The sequence below is a fragment of the Pungitius pungitius genome, chromosome 4 (assembly GCF_949316345.1).
Source record: "Pungitius pungitius chromosome 4, fPunPun2.1, whole genome shotgun sequence".
Taxonomy (NCBI): domain Eukaryota; kingdom Metazoa; phylum Chordata; class Actinopteri; order Perciformes; family Gasterosteidae; genus Pungitius; species Pungitius pungitius.
This window is the reverse complement of record NC_084903.1, coordinates 3,219,263-3,244,026: the sequence shown is the minus strand read 5'-3', so window position 1 is coordinate 3,244,026 and position 24,764 is coordinate 3,219,263. Positions and strand designations below refer to the sequence as shown.

Here is a 24,764-nt window from a genome sequence, read left to right as displayed (position 1 = left end):
CTGATTTAATAGGCATAGGTAAGTTAACAATATGAAGTCAAAGCAAATGGGTAGTATGCTTATGCTAACGGTTAGTATGCTTATGCTAACGGGTAGTATGCTTATGCTAACGGTTAGTATGCTTATGCTAATGTTTAGTATGCTTATGCTAACGGACAGTATGCTTATGCTAACGGGCAGAAATTAGCATTACACCTTGTTTTACGCTTCAACATTTACGCAGTGTAGCAAACAATAGACAAACAACTCATATTTACCTCTTGTAGATCACGACTGTCCAAACCATAGGATAACTGGTCGAACACGATTACTCTCCTACACTATTCTCGTACACTTGACAGTGATACACTGAACATGACCGTATACACCCAAGCCCCGCCCCTTTACCTGACAATGGAGATGGATTGGCTGCTAGTGTCAGGACAAGCCAATTGAACACCAAGAAAACAAAGATAGACGTTTTTTACTGCTACCATGTTAGAATGTTGGGGATTGCACACGTGCTAAATCTCGTACATATCAAACAAACTATACTACCTTGCATAAACTGCAACCTTTGAACTGCATTATTATTAGTCTCTTATTGAAATAAATTGTATTAACCTGTATCTATTTTTACCATACCTACACCCTTTCAACTGGGTTTTAGAAAACTATATATATTTTTTTTTTTCTTTCTGATATCTAAATGATTTTTTTGCCCGGCGCTACACAAATGTATATTATAACTCAAACCATGACCCTTTCTGAACCTAACCTAAGTTTTTTTGTTGCTTAGTAGATTGTATATTTAAGCTGGGAGTGACATACAGTATGTGTGATATGATGTGTGACAGTGATATGTGTGGACATATTAGTGTTAATTTAAAAAAAATTAAGATATTAGAAGAAAGTATCATTTTGGCATCATAATCGGTACAGACACAGTATTTACATGAAAAATGAAAACAATCCCTAGTTGCAATTCAACCCCCAAACGTGAAGTCAGTTAATTGTGCCATCCCCATGTCCTTCCAATTCCCAAACTCTGCATATATGTATCAAACGCTGATGCAGATATGGATGTAAAAACAGTCAGGAACTTTCATTTATACAAATTCAATGTTCTCTCTATTCATAGATGAGGCCCATTGAGAATAGTGTCGCAAAGGTTCTTCAACTTCATAAGCGCTTCGATTCAATGAGCTCCTAGTGCTTCAAATGGAACATGAAGGGAAAATACTTTTACAAGTAAATGAATGTGCACATACTGACCTTTAAGTCTGATTGAGTATAAATACAAATACCAAGGGCTGTGTTATTTTTCCTGCAGTGACGTATGTTGCTATCCACAGTCAAGCAATATTATTATGGGTTGAGTTATTATTATTGTTTTATTGGGCATTTCAGTGCCATCATCCGACAAGAACATTGGAATTAAACTACGTGGCAAAACTCCAAATACATTTTAAAACAGTAGTGCTAACAATAGTTTACGGCTGGACCATAAAACTTCATTATTCGGTTATTCGTTTAAGGTATTCCGTTTTGGTAAAACCCATAGGGTTGCAAACATTCATTAAATATACAAAACCTTCAAATACCTCTCGGCGGTATTCTTTCCCGCTGAAGTATAAATAAACTAAGCCAAAAACCCTTTCTGGATTATATCTGCATCTCCTCCATAAAGGAGGTCTACGTGACGCGTTGATAAGTTGGACAGCCCTTCAAACCCTTTTGTTCTGCCATGCTATTACATCAAACTTAGACCCCTTGTTAATAAATATGAGTTGTCAGGTTTGTGATCTTCCAAATTGGTCGTCCCTAGGATATTGGGTTAGGTACTTAAACGGCTGGCTAATGAGGAATCTCATTTTCTTCGCTTTTTCTCATTTTTGATCAGGCCCCGTGCCAATTTGGTGGTGATGTTTTGTCATGCCAAACTATATGAAGCAATTAAGTGCCTCTAAAAAGACACACAGGATTGGTCGAGGAGCTCAAGCAAAAAATGATCTTCTAAAAGAACTAGAGTGAGTTTGGGTTTGATAGAAACTAATCTATAATCATGTGTATTTAGTTATAACAAACAAAAAACCGTGCACTTGAGGATATATTTAAATGCACTGAACTTACATTTGATGAAAGCACAAGTCACCAAATAAAGTCATACATGAACAAAATGATGACAGCCAAAGCAATGGTCCATAAGTGGGGTGAAAAAACCCTCATCTGTGTTGTTCTTTGGATGTTTTTCAGATCCCGCTCTCCGTTTATGCCGACTTCCAGATGCGAAAAACGGGATTTACATGCGTGGTGGAGCCACACACAGTTACCAGCTGAGCCTTCATTGGGGTCTCCTCTGCTCTTTGCCCCCGCATTAATTCTCCGTGTAATCCCTGTAGTAATGGGAGACGACAACAGCTCTGACCTTTGTCTCTTTTCTATCGCCGCCGTTGTAGCAGTCAGCTGAGCGCGTGACAATGTAAAAGGGAGAGCACGCCTCCATATGCGCCGATCACAGAGGTCCAATTCTACTCAGCCGCCGCAGCGCTCCGCCCCTCGGTGGAGCCGCAACGAGCTGACGGATGATGTGACACGCCACACGCTACACCACGCCAGCGCCAATCTCTGCACTGGCAGCTGCTCTAGCGGACAGATAACGGATCGCCACTTGTAGGAGGCCATTGTGTGTGTGTGTGTGTGTGTTTGTGTGTAAGTAAGTCAGGGAGGGAGACATAAAGAGTGGCTTCCGATCTCTAATTCTCAACTTGTCCGTCTAGGATCAGATGAACTGACTTCCTCTGCTTCAGACAGGAAATCAATCCTGGTGAAGCCCACCAATCACTTCTCGCCGTCGGGGGTGAGCCATGTGATGTTTCCAACGTCTATGTGTGTGTGTGTGTGTGTGCAAGCGTGTTTTCAAAATTGACATCTAAATAAATGTGTATTTTATAAATAGGACTTTCCATGTTTGTTTCAGCTGTTGTGCACCTGCTTCCATCATGCCTTGCGCTCTGTTAGTTTGTGTGCGTGTGTGTTTAAGAACGGGGTGAGAATACATATTCAGCCGCCGTCTATTGATCTGTTTGACAGTCTTCTCATGTCTTTACCACGCTGCCAGGTTTCACAATCGCTCACATTGATAGCGCGCAAGAGAGTGAGTGAGAATGAAACGAGTCTCCTCAGGATAAAAAAAAAAAAAGAGTGGCAATGAGAGAATAAGTGGAAAAAAGGGCAAATAAAGCAGGCATACGTCAACAACTGGGGGAAATGGAATGGAATGGTGGAAATAAGGAGTGGAAAGGATCAGGGAGAGAAAATGGAAACACCATGAATCTAAATAATAATAAAAAAAACACTAGTGTAGACTTCAGGAGAGATAGATAGCAGAAAGGAATGCTAGAGGGTGTGTGAACCCACAGGGAGGCAGGAAAGGAAAGGAGCATTACAGGAAGCAGATTTGGTGGATGAGGTGTGGGTAACAAATCCGACGTTTTGTTTGTTAGCTTTTGGATGATCTCGGAGAACCCAGTGGGAGGCGTGCATGACACATTCAAACACAGAAGATGGAAAGAAAACATTTGAATCATGTTTACGTCGTGTGGAGGAGGTAAAAAAAAAAAGGAGGAAATGTATATCTAACTAAATGAGGAGGAAGCAGAGCAAGAAGGAGCTCTCTTGTGTGCTCAGTGTTTTAGAGGAGGTGCTGCGGTTAAACAAAGGGAGGTTTGACACCACACACACACACACACTAGCTGTTTGATCCACAGACCCTCCCAAACACACTCAGAAATATGCGGCCACAAAAAGTGTGCAGACATTATTAATTGATCCCGCTGCAAAGACATGAGACATGTGGAAGCTGCCCTGTGACCTTTGCCCACACACGCATACGAATGAATGGGCTACCTCATATCACAACAATGCTTTAATTGGGGAGAAGCCAGAGAGATGACTTAAGGCTGGCACACGACCTTTGCCGCAGTGAAAAGAGGGTTGTCAACGTTTTACCATCCTAAGATGTGGTTTTGCTTTCATACATACCCAGCGAGTATTAACAGCTTTTGCCTATACTACCGAAACCATTTCTTCAAGTATATCACATTGCCTTTAAATTGAGTGTGTTGAAGTCTAGAGAAATGTTTCTCCTAAGTTGAATTCGTTTGCACTGCTGTCCAGCAAGCAGACCAGTGTGCATTGAAAGGGAGGGCTTTGCAGCATTTTGAGGAAATTGGTTCGCAGTGGAATACAAACCTCATAATGACCATCAAAATAAATAATGCCCTGATTTTATTTGATTAAAAACAAAAAACATGTTTGCCATTGGAGAAATTACGACCATTTGCTCAATTTAGGCTCACTTGAGGATTCTCCGAGTGCAACGCAACAACGCCGTTGAGTAAATGTTTCCAAGCACACAGCATTTTCGGATCAGAGCTCCGAGATGAGAGGTTTGAATGCTCTCACATTCCGGGAGACCACCGGGGAACCCAAAGGCAACACCGAGTCCCCTCTGCCCCGGCCAAGTTGAGTTTAATCAAGCCGAGAACTTCCCCATCTGATCACTCAAAGAAGTCTATTTATAATCTGGGAAGAACGTTTACAAGGCACGATGTCATCAATCACTTGAAGATGAAACTGTCCTCAGCTCCTATCATTTCTGAAGCAAGGACGGAAGGGTGAAGCCAGAAACATGCTACGAGCTGGATGGCCATACAATAGAATATTCCTGTTTGTTAACATAGACATGCATAGGGCTGTTATATAATACATAATATATAATGTGATAATGATGAAATCTATCAGTTATTCTGGAAATTTCCACTGTTTTTTATTTTTTATTCCCCATTGATTCACTTCATATTCACGTTGCCAGTCTTGTTCAATTAAACCAATTACACTTTGCCTGTAAGATATAACAGATCGAAAACAATCTCCTATCACAACAATAGCAACACCTTGATAACAACACAAGGTACTAATTCATTTTTAATTGTTTCATTTCCTTTTGAATGTTGTGTTCGGAGTCTAAACTTCCCATACTGGGGCTTCATCTCATAATTAGCACACACACATTTTTGTATTCTTTATCTCAAGTTATTCCAACTAGAGGAGTGAGACGGGGGAAATCCAGTCTGACAAACACTTCCACCGTGAGAAATAAGCAACTCAACAAACAGCGAGCTTCCATACGGTGCTGCCCCCATTTCCCTCGGAATCGCATTCCCCACTTCAGGTACAAGCATTCATTAATCCATAGACCATGACAGGCTGTGATATATTGAAATTAATCTCCCAGTTTTTCAAATCACTGAAGTAATATATAAGCCCACAAAGGAATAAAGCGTGCCTGGATTGGGTTCCCCCGTTTAACACTAGCTTATATTAGCTCTGAGCCATATTCCATTACAGCAACCTGCTCCTTCTGCACTGTATTTTTGTTGAGGGCCTAAAGCGTGCAATTTCTGCCACCAGAATAATCTTTGAAATTACCCACTTAATCTATCAAGGCACTAGGGATATACTTCAATGTAAATTGATACTAAAACGCATTTCTTTTAACTGAGTTTAAAGGAGAAATTATGGGATGCAGCAGCAGCAGGGAAAATCAGGTTGGAGAAAAAGTACAAAAGGACAAACCTAATCTTAAAGCCTCACCTTAGCGTATTATTCGTGTATAATAGTGACATGCAAGTGATGTGATCATGGCCACTGTGAAGCAAACTGTTTTAACTGCTCACTAATGTTGAAATATGTTGGTTACAAAATGGCAACCCATCTGATGATACTGGCGATGAAACACATAATGGCGTGCCGTAACTCAAAAGGCACATGGCTGGCACTAAGAGAGCAGAGGTAAAACTGTAAAAGTCCATTAAAAGAGGTAAGCACAACACCAATAAACTAATTTATTGGAGAAAATTGAAATAGACCGCGGCATAAATTGTTGCCGCCAACTACAATGAATTATTCATGTTTTTTTGGAGGATGTAGCCATCCAAATTGACTCCCAATGACTCACACACTAGGAACCAGAATCATTGGGGTTTCTGTGTCTACTGTCTCAATGAAACACCAAAAGTCTTTAAAATGTGCAGAATGGAAGTATGGACAGAGAGACAGATTTGATTAAATAGACATAGCTTAATCACACTGATGTTATGTGATGAGTCGTTCCCTTCACTGATTAGTAATGGCTTTTAGTGGTTTGGCTCTTGGTTTGATGCTGCACCACAGCTGGTTCCTTGGAGAACAGGGCAACAGTGTATGATTACTGGCTGATTGTAGGGACATAATTAAACTAGCTGTAATAAAATTCTAATTGTGCGACAGTGGAGTAGAGAAAGTGAAAAGGAGCTGCGCTGATCGAGTCATCTAATGAAAAGGAGACATAGAGTCCTGGCAGTAATCTACAGCTATGTGAACGTTTCAAAGAAAAGGTTCAGCATTTTGGGAAACAAGCCAGTTCACTTTCTTGCCAAGAATTCAATGAGAACATCAATAGCACTTTCATATCCTTCCACTAAATGATATAGGAAATAAAAGTTCCAGCTCCTTTTTCAAAAGAAGCAAGATCGGTGACTTTAAACACAACAACACAAAAAATATTCAGACCGGCAGTGACGTAAATTTGCCAAAGCTGCAAAACATTTCAGATTTTGTTAAACAATTATTGACTTTCCTTTTACTCAATGTGAGGGCTTTTATTGTGACGGATAATTAATGTGGTCAACGCTGCATTCGCGCAAGTTGACCACATTTTAATTTAAATATTTGAAATGTTTTGTTGTATGGTACCTCCTAATTGTTATAGTCTGTTTTGGGAGCTTGTTCCGCTGAAAACACTCCATGCTCCATGCCAATCAATCAGGAAAACAGAGCCATCCATGGTGTGGAAAGTGAACAATTACATTTGTTTTAATATGTCACTACTCTTGGAACAAATTTGGGAAAAATATTTTACTCATGATGGGTAATTTTTTTTACATACATTTTATGAAAATAAGCTTGCTATTTTTTGTACTAGTAAATATTTATCAAGAACTTAACTTTCAGTGTCTACAATATGATTTGGACCATATGGTACACTTTTAAAGTTATTTGTTACTTCTTCTTTTTACCCTTAGAAAAAGACTCATCCCTTTGGCCTGCTCTTCCGTTAAGTGCAGCCAGCACTTAGCTGCATTGTCATCATCACATGGCATTTCTTTACTGGTCCTTCCAATCTTTGTTACATAACTCCATAAACCAGCTGACTAACAGACTGATCTGTTGACGTAATAAAAGGTTTCAAGTACTAGTTTCAAAAGAGGACATTACCGCTGTGGCTCCTTTTCAATTTTTCGGGACAGACGCTTTTTTTAGGCTCTACTCGGCCTTTAATTTGTTCCCGTGAAATTACCATAACTTAAAATGGAAATGTGAGTCCTGTGCATAAAATGTGAAAGGAATCCATTCCTCATTGTGAATAAAAGATACTCTCTGAAATAAAAATAAAGACGAGGGTGACATTGTGGAGGTTCAGGAAGGGGGAGAGACCCGTAACATTATTCCCTTTAACTGTGGTGATGCTGGATCAATACCGGCATCGTGGTACTATGCGGCTTTTACAACCCGCTCCCGGGAGAGCAGTGTGACGGTCTCTAATTTACTCAACTTTTGCTACAAAACTTTGGCTTTTCACCCCATTCCCCCACAAAAACCAACAACGTTTTCAGACACCTGAGAAATTCAAGTCTGGCGCTTTAACCGAACACTCGCATTTAAGACAGGAAATAGAATTATAGAAAAATTATCAAGTTTTAAGTAAAAACATTGATAATGTATTACTCTGTTACAAACATGTCTCTTACAATTTTCTGTCATCAGCTGACCTTTTCAAGTTTTAAAAGGTTTCTTTTGTTACCGGACAAAAGAAGGTAATTAAGAGCAGTCATTTTGAAGAGGCGGTCTTTGAAAGGTGGAAAATCTAAATAACTACCTCCATGCCTTAAGTAGTTGCTCTGACATTCAACTTTAAAAGCATTGCTGGCCTGCTGAATCTGGGTCCAAGGCCGTCTGCGATCATTTTGAAGGTCTGAGCAAGTTGTCAGCCTCTGACGAGCTCAGCAGATTTGGGTTTGGATGCACAACCCGGTGACACACAATCTCCTTTTCCCAAGAAGGTAGAAGACAGACCCACAGTGACATGCGCATGTTCGGCGTCACCAAATTCAAGCTCACACTTCAATGCAGAAATGCAAAGGGCTCTCTCTGGGGAGAGTGTTGGGTGACTCCTATACACTGCACCCTGTGTGCAGAACAAGACCCCAAAGAAAGTCTTGAAGGTTTTGAAAACACGCATGCATGGAACCATCAGTGAATACTCATTGTGCATAGAAGGCCAGTTAAGTGCTATTCCAGCTCTTTGAAGGAACAAAGGGATGCAGACTCTGTCTCATCTCAGTAGACAAAGGACTAAAAACATATTCAGCTAACGGCCCCTCTCCTTCACCACCGTCTGCCTGGATGCAGAACGGTAATGTGGCAATAAGCACAATGCTGGATTCGGTGGGGGAATGTACAGTATGGATGTTAGTTTGCGTTGTGGCTTTGAAGTGAATCAAACGCCTTCCATGTGCATTTCTTTTGACCGATAAAAAACACATATTTGAAATGGTTGCGTTGCCAGACTTTCGGGTCACGTGAGTGTTCGTGCTCGGTGAGATCAGCGAACCGTTTTCTTGATTAAAGCCAGCTGTTTCCCTTCATTAAACAAAATCCTATACATGCTTGAACACACACACAATCTGCACATATGCGTGTATACACATCTGGAGACACTTGAGCAAAGCGCATGTAATTCTCTCTTTTTAATTTATACATATAAAGAAAAGACACCTAATGTGTAGAAAGCAAAACATTTTCTAATTTTCTCTGTTGTATTTTGTAATGTTTATAAAATTATGTATTAAACTAAGTTCAATGTGATTTGTATAATGTGTGAGCACAGAATTAACAACATTTAACAACTGTTAAATAAGCTAATAAAGACTCATTTATAACAATAATCTGGCAGAAGATTGAGCATTAAAATTAAAGCAAATTACAAACTTTAATAAGCTAAATTCTAGAAAATAACTGAGTTCCACATGGGCCTGAAACACGGGCTGCCTGCTAAATGGCTTTATTTAACAAACAGGTAGAGTGCCCATTAGTTTTGCACCAGTGGGTCTGCAGGCACCGTTTAAGTGCACAAAGACAACAGCTCTGCTAACATGGCACAAATGATTCTTATGGACATAACGGAAAGTGGGAACCCATCTTTAGACTTGGCATGACAGCAACGGGAAACGATTAGACAAAAGGAAACAACAATAATTGAAGCTTTCAGTGACGCCGGCAAAGCAGTGATTAATTCAACAGTCTGCCGGCTGAAGCCGACGCGCGGCTGCTGTCAGCAGCTCCAAAATACGCTTCCCATAACACGAAGGATCACTAAACGCCGCGTAACACATCTCTGACTGAAGCCACCAGGTGTCAAATGGCTGTGTGTAAATAATACGTAATAAGCCTTACGTATCTAAATATTATTTGATAAAAACAATGAAGTCACATTAGAAGAAAGTATCATTAGTTTGATCCCAGCCAAGTGGCAGAGATTTTTTTTTTTATGCTGACACGCAACAAATAACTCCTTTAACTGTAATTGGCAAAAATGAATGTGATTAAAAATTTTAATCGTTAGCAATTATATATATTGTTAAGCATACCAAATGTTACTTTGAGACAGCATCATTTCCTTAAAATTGCTTCTTTCATTTGACGAAAAAAAGGCCAAAGGTTAAACTTGCTCTCAATGCAACCGGATGTATGAGAGATTTGATTGACAAGTAAACAAAACGGCACACCTCATTAATATATATATATATATATATATGGCAGAGGAGACCAATGGAGTACCTGTTGCTCCCTTTGACGTAAAAATGGTCAATTGATTGGAATAAACAGTAATAACAATAATCAGTATGGTATTTTTTGGACATTACAGTAAGTCATAAAGGCTGTGTACCCCCCCCCCCCCCTCCCCCCGAAGTTGTAAACCTGGGGAAAACACTGTAATAATTGATTTGAGTGACGGAAGGGGATTTCACCGTAGGTGAGAAATGACAAGTAAAGCAGTGAAAGAAAACATTGAGGTGGATTCTTCAAAAGGGAAAAGCTGTGAAGATGGAACAATGGACTTGTGTTGGCTCGACACAATTAATCATTAACCTAATTAACCAAATTTAATGATTGCATGAATCATTATGCTGAAAGGAGTGACTGCATTCAAAGAACAGTGACAGATGTTCCAGAGGAGAGGAGGAACCTCGAGGGGGGGGGGGGGGGGGGGGGGGGCATTCACTTAGAGCTCTTTCAGGTAGGAGATACAGTATATGAAGCTAGATGTTTGCCAAGGAAACCCTGGTGGAATCACCTATGTGAAATTTAGTAGCAAACACAAGCTTGTTTCTCACACACACACACACACACACTTAACTCATGGTGTGGTGAGCGAGAGAGAGAGAATGAGATGGGATTACATGGATAATGGGAGCAGATGGAGGGAGGTCGAGGCTCCGGCAGGACTCTCCACTCCAAACAGATTAAAAGAGTTCAGATCCACCGACAATCCGCCGGCACCCGCCGCCGCCCCCCCCCCCCCCCCCAACCTCGCTCACCGCTAAACTCGCCACCTTTCAGCATCATGCAGTGATTGGATGGAGCATAGAAATGTATTTCAATCCTATGAAACGCATGAAAAAGTGAAGCGATTCATTTTAGGAAACATTTAGTCTGATCCTCCTCACGAGTGCACATCAGGTTAGACAGAACCAAAGTCCGGTACCATGGATACAGCCATTCTGGATCCAGTCATCTGAAAGCGTCACCGGTATTTGACTACTTGAGCGACAGTGGGTCCCTAATCATCCGACACACGAAGCCACCTTTATAAATGACGGGTTAACTTCTGCTCGTCTCATCTGGTTGGATTTAACACATTCAAATGCACTTAACGCAATAGAAACGTTTGTGTCATCAGGACACAGTCACACGTCAGCATCTACACCTTTTTAGAAATCTCCAGCTGAACCCATTTGTTGTTCGCGTTCCTTCACCGGCAGATTGAAGGCCGTCCCCGATGCGTTTGATTCCTGGTCATTCGCTGGAGGAATGTAACAACGCAGTCCCTCAGAAAGAGACAAAATCTACCGACTTAAGGAGGAGGGGGAAAAACATCAGCCAGAGAAATGTTTTCTATCAAAGAATAAGAAAAAAAAAAAAAAAAGGTTTGGAGACCTTTGGTGAATTCGGATACTAACAAAATTCCCAACTGAGTCACTGCTTTTAATTAGATGGCAGCTAAATGCCGAAATGTTGCCACGTTTGACACCGGCAGCTTTCATCCCGTCACCGTGTCCAAGAAGCAAAACGATTGTGACAAACAGCCAACATTGTTACTGGGAGAACGGGATGGAACTGTGTGCCAGTAGCAGCCTCAGCTTCTTTCTCAGGATGGTTCCCATTACCCGGACCAATAGGTCAAATCGATCGGGTCATCTCCCCCAGTCAAATGCTGTTAGCAAGTCTTAATGGAAGACACAGCGCAACTTGTTCCTCTGGTCCACCCATGCAGACGGACATATGGGCACATAAATATATATGGATTACAGTCACTTATTCATGCGTGGTTGTTTTCTGCAGTCTGTATTTGAGTCTCAGTGTCACCATCAGCCCGGCGTACCATCCCCACTCATATCTATTCATTAAAGTAAATCTGGCACCATGGTGACTCTCTTTCCACCCCCCCGCCCCCCGTCCCTCTGCGCCTCTGCTTTTCCACAGGTGATAATTAACCTGTTGGTCCGCCGGCGGCCACTCCCTGCCACCCCCTCCCCCTCCCCCGACACCCCAGCATCTGTTGCTGCTGGCAGCGGCACACACACACACAGCACCGACTCCACGGAGCACATGAATCCTCATCAGCACCGATGACGGCCTCCGCTGTCACTTCTATTGTAAACACTGGGCCCTGTGACCAGCCCGATGCCTGGCTGTGAGGCCCTCAACGCTGCATCTCGGGGGTCGGCACAGAAACCGCTCTCCAAAAAGACACTTCAACTCTGACAATCTTAGAGCAACCATCAGGATGCTGCACCAAAGGGCTCCCCGGGGCTCCTTAGTGACGTCTCAATGTTCACTTTCACTTTCTCCTCCTTATTACCAAACTGTGTGTGTACTCTTATCGAGAGCCCGGGGCCTTTGGAAGCCAGTGGGGAAAGGTCTCTGATGAGAGTTGGTTTTATTTGAATGTTACTCAATGAGCATCTCTCATCCCTCCTGCTCACCTCTTTTATCCTGGACTTTGACGGTGATCTCCACCAGCGGCTCGGTCTCCCGGTCCAGCCGCCGCGATATGACCATATCTCCGCTGTCCCGGCTCACGCTGACCGGTGAGCTGTCCAAGCCGGGCTCCACCAGCTCAAACGCTGCAGACTGAAACCTCACCGGGCCCAGGTTCACCACCACCGAACCGATCCCCGCGTCCTCGGACACGTTGATTAAAACGGGGCTGTCGGGTCCCAGCACCGACCTGGACCTCCTCGCTGGCACTTTAATCGGAGTTTTAGGTTTCCCTTTGCCCGGTGGTGGCTTCGGTGCCACGGGCCACTGCCGTGGATTGACCTCCACGGCCACGCTCAGGCTCGTGCGAGGCGGCCACCCGCGATCCCGGGCAAACACTTGAAACTTAATCGGCTCGCCGAGACCGAGGATGGAGTCCACCAGGAGAATGTCTCCGGTCTTGGGCACCGCGTAGAAACTCCCATTTCTGGGCAAAGCGAAGTAGATGAGCTCCGCGTTCTTGCCACTGTCGTCGTCCCGCGCGGTGACCGTGTACACCGCCGTTCGGAGCGCAGTGGCGTCATCCAGGCTCAGCTTCACCCCGGCCCCGGGGAAGGTGGGCTGGTGGTCGTTGGTGTCCAAGACGTCCACCTTGATGGAGGCCACCCCTGCCACAGCCGGGGACACCTCGTCCACTTCCAGCGAGGGTTCCGCGCATTCCCCGCAACACAAGCCGAGCCTGAGCGCGTATTCAGCCCGTTCCTCCCGGTCCAGAACCCCGCAAGTCTTCAACAACACATGGCCCCGTTTGTGGTGCGCAAACACGCGGAAATTCTGGCTGCCGTCTCCGAAGAGTTGAAAGTGAGCTGCGGGCTCCTCGGCGCCGCAGAGCCTGTGCGAGTTGAGCCGCTTTAACGGGACGCTCAGTCCGTTGACCCGGGAGCCCGGGGACGAGTTCTCAAACACATGCCCGTGAAAGAACGGCACCTGCTCCGCGGTCCCGTTGCCTTGTGCGCACGAAACCCAAAAAGGTAGAAACGCGAGCCAAATCATGGCTGGATGTGTCACCGGCTCCGCTGCACTAACGCGCCCGTGCCACACCGACACCCATGAGGGCACTCGTTCCTCGGGGAGTATTTCTGCTTCGTTCCCTTTGCGGTGGCAAACTTGGATTAAACTGGAACGCGGATCATTTTGCCGTCACCACACTTCATCTCGACGCCGGAGAACTTTGTCTGCTGCCTCGCCAGCAGCGCCGTCGGTCTGTGCGCGTCCCGAGCAGACAGGGGGCTTTTCGCGGCTCGAGTGCGCGCTTCCTCGCTCGCTTTCTACGTGCGTGTTTCCCACCGATCCAACGTTATCCGCCTCGCGTTTGAGTGCCACGGAACGTCTCTCCAGGGGCGGCGCGGACTTGAAGCTGCACCGCCTCTCGGATGGACGGGTGAGATCGGTCCGTCGGAGGCGCGTGCGTTGCCAAAAGAGGCGAGCGCGAGGTATCCACAGCAAAGAGACGCAGCTTTTAGCGCATGCCTCTCATCCGGGAGAGGAACTTCTCAGCAGCGGAACTTGTATGTGCGCGCGCGCGCGCAAACACCCACACAGTCACGGCCAGAAGAGCGCACACGTGCATGAGCGTGTCTGTGAGTAGTGCATGTGTGTGTCCGTTAATCAACAATCATTCCTTCCAATAACGCGTCAGTGCATCGGATTAAAATAATGTAAAAATCGATCATTTTAAACGCCCGGCGAGGGCCAAAGAGAAAAGAACTCCAGTGACTGCAGAGCTGTCTTTGTGTCACAGGAGAGTTGCAATACTTAATTGAGGCAGAACCATTCAGGGTGTGAATGTGAGTCAGCTCTGGTGTGACTAGGCCTCAGAATAAAGTGGTTGTTGCATGACACACCTGTTGGAGATCTCTCCCTCTTGTATCCTACAACGAATTTATACCTGCATTCCATGTGTAGGCTACAAATCCATCCCAGATGGAATGTGTATATAAAATTTCAGCTTGTGGCCGATTTTGACGTTTTAGGATCTCTCTTTAACCGTTTAAAGAAATGCTCTTCATGAGTGCTGACCGAGCTACAATCATACCACCTAATTACTAGGTCTTTTATTAGAGATTATTAGCAATTAATGAAGAAAATGTAGACTGAAGAAAACAATTCACGTGTATTGTATGGTTGGGTTTAATGTCAGGAGTGTTAGGCTACAATCATGGATTTTGTTGTTATTTTGTTAATCAAAGCTCTTGATTTTAGTCTGCTATAAAGTCCTACAGCTCCTTTTCATATATTATATATATATTCAAGATGGGAAATATACCACATGACAGGTGATGAAATCAGGATATTGATTAACGTACTCAACAGTGTATAAAACTCATTTCATGCAAGAACGTTGTTCTCTACTTCTGCCTTCATTCATTTTTTGTTTCAATGCATTTATTGTGTAATTTATGGGGGGGGGGGGGATTTTAAAATCTATTAATAGACCCAAAAAAAAGTATTCTTTATTCTCGCATGACTCATATGAAGCAAATTGTGAAAAAAAACAAAACATTTTCAAAGCAAAATCAAGCCAGGGAAGAGGAAGCCGACACAGACACAGCCGGTCAGCTCTATAGAGCCTGACTGTGGAGTAATATTCCACCACAACAGCCCAGTGAGCACCAGACTGAATCATCTCTTTGTGTCTCTTTGGATTTGAAATATGATTCAGTATGTATTAAGCCTCCCCTGGAACTGTTTGCTCATTCATTTTGCAGTCTTCAGTCTGTCAGTATCACAGACAGCTTTTAGCTGGTCCCGTCACTGGAAAAGTCACATATTTCAGTCCGCAAGCCAACGGGCGTTTGAAGACGCCAGTGCTGACGTCACACAAGGGAACATTGTCACAAACCTTTCTTGAGCATTCTCCGCAGCAGAAATGCCATTGGGTAAACGGGTCGTGATTGCAGTCCCACTTTAGTTCAGACTGTTAGGGAGGTTTGGCAGGTAGACCAGAGTTAAGAGGATCGAAACACTTTTGAAAGTGCATGAGTCTACCGGTCAGAACACAGAAATAAGAGCAGCAAAAAACAATGATGATGGTAAATAATAATGTAGTTGAGTGCATATAAATATACTATTTGCGTTTATAGTTATGATGAAACATGTGACCCTGGGCGGCAGTATATATATATATATATATTTAGAGAGGCATATTTGCCTTCGATAACACACACAGTTGAATTTGCATAAATGTAGGGCACTTAAATTCCCAGAATGAGAATTGTGATGATATCTATTCTTTCTGAGCTATCATTTGATAGAAAAATTGAACATTTTGAGCTTACCATAGTATTGGATCAAATATGTAATATTATTGTTACTGTTATACAATCCTTCAATTCATAGTGTCAGTGTTGAGGCTGTAGGTGGCCTGAGGCAAGTAACCTCTACAAAGAGACAAGGAAATTTGAATTTTACCATCTCCAAGGTTGAATTATTGACATGTTGTTCAAAGAGTTAGCGTTACTGCTGCTGATCCTAGCCCTTCTTTCTACACACATTTAGAAGGCATCATTTCAATAGGATATACATTTATATTCATTCGAGACAGAAAAAAAAGATGGGGATAATTTGAAAATCATAATAGCAATGATCAATTGAAAGTTTAAACAATTTAATACATTTATGCAATATATAATGCAAATATTTTAATATAGGTGAGACCCCAAATCTTTTAAAATCCTGCCACTGCAAAAAAATGAACCCAGATGTTGGGTGGGGTAATTTAAGTTAAACTAAAGTCTCCCAGTAAATATACTTATTTTGAAATAAATAATAAAAAAAATAAATGTATGTCATTGCAAAGTACTTCCAGCTGCATCGTATCATCAAAGCCTGCTTTTTCCCCGCTCATCACCACCACCAATATTGTGGTATTTGGATCCCTTGTCATACAGCCTGGCCACCTGGACAGTGAGCAGCAACGTGAGAATGCTTGGCACTGAACCCGTCATCTTCCATTCATTATCACGACAACTGAGGTGACACTGCGCCGAGGACCATTCAAAATCCGCACGCGCTCACTACGTCTCATTAAAGCCGAACGTCAATCCTGCCTCCCCCTCAACCAAGCAGGGTCTGCTCTGGGGTTTGTCCCCCTAGAACAAGAACAAGCTGGTAGGTTGACACAACACACGCTCCCCTAACTGCTATTGATCATTCTGCCGGCAAATTTTAACAACACACTCAGTCTTAACTCAGTCTTCTTTTTCTATCTCTGTTTTTCCTCTTCTCGCACAGCCCTTTTCTCAGAACAAAACAAAATTTTCAATTATTGGATTATCATCTACGCAACACTCTTGATCCCCCAATGCAGGCCTTTTCTTTTTTTTACAAATGAAGAAGCAGCAGCAGCGAGCTATTGAAGAGGCACAAACGCAGGGAAGGGAGGACAGGCATATTGCTCGAGTTTATAGAATGCTTGGAAGAGAAAAAGAGGAAGGTGAGAGTTCATTATCCAGACATACGATTTCTCTCTTCCACCTGCAACAGGCTAGCCATCAGGGGAAATATCTTGATAGGACGATAAAGAAAACAGAGACGGGGAATATGCTCGCTGGTGCTTTGGAGAGGCGCCAATTGGACTTTGCTGCAAATACAATCTGGAGATCCACTGGGCTGTAAATTGGCGGAGTAAAATGCCAGTGTGTGTGCTGGTGTATGTTGGCATGTGGGTCCTCAGAGAGTGGATGGGGACATTCTACTAACCTAACAAAACAAACACATTTTCAAATTCATGTACTTGTAGTTTCTGCACAAACATGGCTGGATCTTTATATTGTGCCATGCAAGGGTTTTATTTGATTACAAAATCAGCATTAAAGAACAACATCTGATATGCAGTTGTACACTCACATTCTGAAAATGTTATTGATCTGACATTCAGAGGAACCTAAGTGGAGTCTCATTCCTTGTGATGTGGAAACATACTTATACCAATAAAGCTACTTTGTTGCAATAAAAACAACTTTAAATATAGGACTTTAATGAACTTCTATCAGCTTTTTTTACAATATATGCTAATGCAGTAGTAAAAAAAAAAATTGACCTGCACTTTACGGTCCTCATCTTCATCCCTTTTATATATTGGATAAGATAGAAATGCTTTTTTAACCTCTTTGTGTGTTTGGTGTATGTTGAGGAATTGACAATAAAGCCGACAAAAGACTGCAGCTTCACTTCTGGAAAAAGTCGCACTAACCTTGTTTTTTAAAAGTTTTTTTCTTTGTTGCTGTTTATTGGATTTTATTAATATCTGACTGAAAGCAATACCTGGAATTTTGCAACTATGTGCCGTCTCAAACAACAAATCCACCTTGAAAGAGTGCAGGAGCCTGGTATGAACTGAAGAAACAAAACGTAGGGTTGAGTTGTGACGTTCAACTCATTTAGAGAGGGTCCCTCACAGAGCTTAGACTCAGGAAGGAGCCGTCAAGTAAATAAAGCCGACAAGTGGTTGGAAGTTCAAGTAAAGACCATTTCATTTGATTGAATGCAACTACACAATAAAACACACAACATAAAGTAATGCAGGCTAGCTTTCCCATGGAAAAGCTCTCTGCTGCGTTCTCCCGGGCAGGCTGCTGGTGCCCATTAGCTGCCTTGAAAATCCTCCTAGTTTCCGCCTTGTTGTCCTCATTAACTCTTTATAATAATAATAATAATAATAAATCGAACTTGTATAGCGCTTTTTTGGACACTCAAAGACGCTTTACATGGGGGAAAAAAACAAAAAAGGCGGTTTACGAAAAAGCTAGTTTGAACAGGTGGGTTTTGAGCACTGATTTGAAGGAAGGTAGTGAGTCAGAGTTTCTAATGGGCTGTGGGAGTGAGTTCCAAAGGGTGGGGGCGGCGATGGCAAAGGCTCGGTCCCCCAGGGTTCGGCGGTTAGTGCGAATGATAGGGGTGAGGCGGTTGGTGCCTGCTGAGCGGAGGTGGCGGGTGGGCTGGTGTTGTTGCAGGAGCTCAGAGAGGTAGGGCGGAGCCAGGTTATGGAGGGACTTATAAGTGAGGAGGAGGAGCTTGTATTGAATCCGATATTGAACAGGGAGCCAGTGGAGCTGTTCGAGGACCGGGGTGATGTGTTCTCTGGACCGGGTATGGGTGAGTAGGCGGGCAGCAGAGTTCTGGATGTATTGCAGTTTTTGGAGATGAGTGGTGGGAAGTCCATAGAGGAGGCTATTGCAGTAGTCGAGTCTGGAAGAGATGAATGCGTGGATGAGGATTTCTGCTGTTGACTGGGTAAGGGAGGGGCGGAGGCGGGCAATGTTGCGGAGGTGGAAGAAGGATGTTTTAGTGATGTGGTTAATGTGCGTTTGGTATGAGAGAGTGGAATCCATTATGATGCCGAGGTTGCGTACAGAGGGGGAGGGGGTGACATTGTGACCGTCAATGTGGAGGGTAAAGTTCTGGACAGAGGAGAGGAGAGATTTGGGGCCAGTGATGAGGAGTTCAGTTTTTTTGCTGTTGAGTTTGAGAAAGTTATTGTCCATCCAGGTTTTGATGTCGGAGATACAGTCAGTGATGGTGGAGAGGATAACCGGGGTGATGGATTTGGTGGCGATGTAGAGTTGGGTATCGTCAGCATAGTGCATAGCATAGCAAACCTCCACATTTTAATTACAGCATGTAAGCCAAATGAAGGTTCATTTTTGGGATTAATTAACAGGCCTGCCCCTTCTCCCCTCTGCTGAATATGTCGATGTGATGCTTGACTCACACACACTTACAGGCAGCTCATTTTCCACCCGTTTAGAATATCTGGAGCTTCCCAACAGAAGCCCCGGATCAGAGGCACGTTGGTTTTGGTTCAATGCTCGCTTTTCATCCGCGAGACAGGGCTCACTGATCTTAACATCTTAAAACCATTAAGTGTAATATGTTGATGTTGAACAGATGATTCAGACGACTAAAAAGGTTGTACAAACTAGTTAGCTCCGCGCATAACCTGCTTTTGGATGACAAATATTTGCACGCCTGAATACGATGCACTTGACACCCACAAGGAAATACCACAAGGACAGTACTTGTGCCAACATACAAGCATGTTTATGCCCTCTTAACATCACCAACATCAATAAAGGTGGAAATCAATTCATACATTATGATACTGCTGCACAGCTGTCACAAGCCTCCCACTTGATGCAAAAATCAATGAGCTCAATGACAAGGTCATGGTCAAATTCTCTTGCAAGGCTTAACAACAGGAAGAATTTCATTTTTGTGCCCTAAAGACTTTGTACGCCATTGAGCTATAGTAAGTTTGACACTGTACACACTCGAGAAGAGAGTGGCACCGGATAAATGTGTTCTCTTAAAAGCATCTTTAGGATAAATCAACCAAAAGTGCGCAGACTTTGCAGCAGAAAAAAGAAGAAAACTTCTACCCACAAGTCAAGTTCAACAGCATCGTCTAGCGTGATCTGACATCTTTAGACATCATCACCGCTGAGCTTCAACAAGGAGCAACGTGACTGCCACACACTCCCGGCATCAAGTGGGGGGAACCTGGGCAAGTTGCAACTCTACACAAACCTTGGGGGGGGCATCCATTCTCAAGTGAGTCGCTCATTGTTGTATATTGCAGCACATTAGTGTGTTAAAGTTAATCCTCTTGTGAGAAATAGCAAAAGAAGTAAAGAAAACGGACCTGTCCGCTAAAGAGTGGACATTTAATTACTATCCCAGTGTGAAACAAAGTGACTGACCTGTGCTGCCTCTCCCTCTGCTGTAATGTGCCCATTAATGCTTAAGTCACCACTTTCTTCATGGGCCCACATGCTGATGTTCTGTTTTTTATGATCCATGTGGGTTTTTTGCACTCTTGGTCCAATTCTAAAATAAATTCAGCAGTTGTAGCAAAAAAAAAAAGTATAAAATAGTTAGCCATCCCCATTGCCACGCTTTAGCAGCCATTTAAAACCTGTCAATACCAGTCCGTTAATAATTTAAACATTTACTGAATTAAATCCAAACAAAGCAGCCGTCGTAATACAGAACCTAATGGAACCCACGAGGGCCTTTAGAGCAGAGGTTCCCAACCTCTTTTTGCACCAGTTTTAATGTTAGACACGTTTGAAGGTGTGTCGGAGAAACGCGACAAAATAACATACCAAAGGGGGGAAATGCGTCAAGAAGGACACGCTAAGGTTATTGGGAGAAAATCATGTCAAAAATAAAACATTTTTCTGGAAAAGTCGTGGCCCGGTGGCTGGGGACCACTGCTTTAAAACATCACCCTGCAAAGCGAGAACAATTAACAGTACTGACTGCCAACTTCCCCGGCAGGATGTAGAAAACTCACAGCTTTACCACTACTAATGGAGCCTAATAATTCAAAACTGTCCACTTACTTAAGAACAGAGCAGAAACTCAGCAGATACAATTCTTTTTGTACTTCCTTTTAATAATGCATGCAAACAAATAGATTCATTTCACCCCTTGTGTTCAATATTGGTGTGCACAAGTCTACTACTAATTCTCAGTGAGTCTGTGCTCCCGCATTGAGTCAGTAAGTATCCCTATATCTCACTCTTGAGGGGTTTTATTGCATGGATTCTCCTAATAAAAAGGGTACTGGGCCAGTGGACTGAATCCTCAGGCTGAGCTTTTGAGGATCAGTCAGCAGGAGTGTTAGGGAGAGACTAAGTTAAGGGGATGAATTGAACAGCGTATAGCTGGATCAAGCCAGGCTCCACACCCCTCGGTGTACAATACCTGTGCTATCGCATATTCTCCTGCATCGTGAGCCCCACGCCTTGGTAAACAAACAACGGCGCACATACCAAATATTCAACCCGATCCCCGGACTAAAATGTCAATATTTTATGTTTCTGCAGACCGCCATTGTCCAAGTTCTTTTAGGATTCTAGTCTGAAAGTTATTTCCCTCAGAAGGACATGGCTCAGCACATAACCAAAACCAACAACCTTTTGGCCAATCATCACAAAAAGCCCAACGAAAGTCAGATTATACTTGGTCATCAATGGAAATCTTGTATCGCCTAATACTGGTCGCAACTCCTTCCATGAATGAGTTGGATAGGTTGAATAAGCTGTTCATAAATCAATGTTTTTCCCAAACATCACTTATACTGGATATTTTGAATAACGTTTAAACGCGTTCCCACTGCCAAGCTGTAATGGGTCAGGACTGAGACTCAGGCCCAGAGGAATGAAGGAAAAAAAAATACTTCTTTCCAGGTTTGGTACCTTTTACAAAAAGAATCAAAAAGTAGCACAGGCACAAGCGGACTTAACACACTGAAGAGGGAGAAAAAAAAACTGCCTGGCAACAAAAAACAGGAGGACCAAAAATAAACACTAGGAACACTCAGAACACTGGCAGCTTGGTACATGCAAAGTCGGGGTCCTGATGGATAACCTGATGGATGGGTGGGTGACTGGGGCTTAAATACAGGTGGGGTGACTGTGGTTAACTGAACTGTGGCAAGAATCACTGCCATACAAATGTCTGAAGGATAATCATGTTTACGCATTTCTGTTGCTGTTTTTTCTAAGGATTCAAGGGTGATATATTTGGGCCATGGGCTCAGATGTCGTTTCCTTGGGACCATCTCCATCATAGCTGTGATGGGACTGTTGTTCTGCCTAAGTGACTCCATTTGGCCAATTAACCCATAGCCAGAATTACTACTCTATTATTCCTCTCCCCTCGGCTCTGATGAAACAATGTCAGGCTGAGGCATTTGTTAGCTGATGTACTGCCGTGACATTCAACCACATGACGGTTCGGAGCGGTGGAATCCCATAAAACATGCAGTGTAATGAGAGCCGACAGTTGGTGATAGATCGAAAAGGGGGGGGATTGCATGAAGGGCCGAGTGTGTTCGCCCTTGGCTCTGTGCAGCAGTTTTTTTTACAATAACAATTAGTGTGCAAGATATAAAAACTAATGATCAGGTCTGTCATATTTGCATATGCAAAGAGCAGCGGGCTGATTGCTTGCACGAAACGACACTTAGAGAGCATAATTAGAGGAGTCTGGCGGTGGTGATGTCGACAGCCAGAACAGTGTAGAGATTTCCTCTTAATGAGGCTTGTCACAGTACGCACTGCCTCTAGTCTCCGTTCTGTGATACACACGCACGCGCGCGCACACACACACACACACACACACACACACACACACACACACGCAAACCAATGTCTACAGTCTGTAACTCAGTCATGAAAGCATTTAACTTTACTTAGCGGTTTTAACATGACAGTGTAGCCACCCAAACACTCACTGACAAACACTGACACCAATAAACTGCAGACAAAAAGTTCAAATCAGTAACCAAGACCATCCTGCAGACATCCTCTTCAGCTATCTGGTCTCAGTGCATTCAGTCTAATTGCAGGACATGCGTCTACCAAACACAGCTTCTTTCAAAGTTTTCCGCTCCCTCCCGTAGGACGGAACTGATGTTTTCCTTTTCATCCAGAAACATCTTTGCCTGGCATACTGCAGGCATAGCTATTTTTCCTAGTATTCCACTTTTGCAGATCTCTTTCATCTGTTAGTCTACGGCGGCCGTTGCTCCTGCTGGTGTTTATTTGAAACTAACCAAAGAATCTGTCGGACAGCATCGGCTTGCCAGAACAAACCCCATCTTACCTGCTGAAGAAGTGTCAGGTTCAAAGTCTGGTGGGTATTCAATGCTTAATTATGCTCAAAAGCAGGAGCTTATCATTCCTGCATTCAGAGTCGGCTCTGTTCTACTTGTCTGGCATTGTGAAATCTATATTTATTAACCATGTACATTGTCATTTATGTACAAACGGACCATTTGGAACTAGTTCTGATTTGATCCACTCCGTTGTCATGGGATGACGTCGCTTCCTCCCCTGGTGGGGTTTCCTTCCCTTGTGATTGTCCGCCTCGTCTCTAATTGTTCCCACTCGTGTCCAATTGCCTGCACTTCCCCAGTTTACTTAAACCTTGCCTCGTTGTTGGGTTAGTCTTTGTGATTCCATGATACCTGTACCCCGGCATTTCTCTTTATTAAATTGTTTTTCATTTAAACATGGGTTCATTGAGTCCTACTTACACCAAAACGTGACATACATGTACTGACCAGTTTTTTTTTATCATTTTATGATAAAAAGTTCATGGAAACCATGGAGAGAGTACTCCATTTGAGGAAGTTAATACATTAATTTTAGAGAAAGACATGGGTTGAAAACAAATGGTTATAGAGAGATTGTGATCATGTGTTAAAAGAAACCAATGTCTCCAGTAATGTCATGAGAAGTCAAAATTGGCATTGGAAGGTTTAATAAAAAATGTATAGGTTTCCAATAAAAATGAAAGTTGTATATTCTCCTCCAAAATAGAAGTCCAAAACAAACCAAAAGCATCCCAAAAGAGGTGTGAATGAATTACAAAGAATAGTATGAATAATTTATCAACTTCCTGCTCAGTGTCAACGAGTCTGCGCATACAAACGACTTCGACTACACTTTATTTTTAACTAAATTCCGTCAAACAGTGCACTGATTAATGAGTACTTCTGTGTACGTGGATGAATGAAAATGAATGTGTGTGTTTCCTGTTGCTGATACACTCTACAACACTAGTTTTATTAATTCATGTTTCTTCTAACCCTACCCCAGTATATGCTTCCATCCACATTTCTAGCATACATTTGGTTTAAAACAAACAAACAAACAAAGGTAACACCCCCCCCCCCCCCACCCCAATCTGACCCCTTTGATGAGAAGATCTGCCCCAGGTGCGTCTCATCACACATGATGCCAATGCTCCTGAGCGAGTGGGTGGAGGCCTCTGGCTGGAACACACATTCTGAAAGGAAAATGTAGCACCTTTCTACCACATGTGATGCCACATGTTATAGGTTGCCTTTCCGTGCTCCATCCGTGACCTAGAAATGGATCCGCTATCATCAAGCATGTCCCAATTCTTAGAATGTGTCTGCGGTCCAAAAAGCAGAGTGAGGGAATACATTATGCTTTTACACCAAGGTTATAATGAGAATAGATTGCTAATCTAACGGTACTTAGTGCATACAGTAAATAGAGCAGTAAATGTAAAGTAAATGTAGACACAGCATTACTTTAATATTGACATTCTTGCAAAAATTGTAACATTGTAGATTAGATGAAGTCCTCTAGAAACAAATGACAGCCCTAAAGACAAGTCTCTTTCTCCAAATGAAAATAACATGTGTTTCTTTTCTGTGGATGCATCTCATTTCCTTAATTTATGCCTTTTCCGACTCTTACGTCCAATTTCAATGCGCACCCATGTGCACTCAGAGACTGAGGTGGACAGGTAGACATTTTGAGCCCTTTATGAACCCAGCATTGGATGCTGACTTAAAGTAAGCAAAGAGAATGGCA

The 24,764-nt window shown here is 43.0% G+C and overlaps 1 protein-coding gene across 1 annotated transcript in view; it reads right to left on the bottom strand.

The window, feature by feature from the left end:
• si:ch211-186j3.6 (neural-cadherin) overlaps positions 1-13,884 on the bottom strand; it is a 199,009-nt gene extending 185,125 nt beyond the window's left edge. The window contains exon 1 of the mRNA XM_037490285.2: positions 12,351-13,884. Within this exon, the coding sequence (XP_037346182.2) occupies positions 12,351-13,398 (1,048 nt within the window). The 5' untranslated portion in view covers positions 13,399-13,884. The remainder of the gene's footprint in view (positions 1-12,350) is intronic.
• Positions 13,885-24,764: the final 10,880 nt, after the last annotated feature.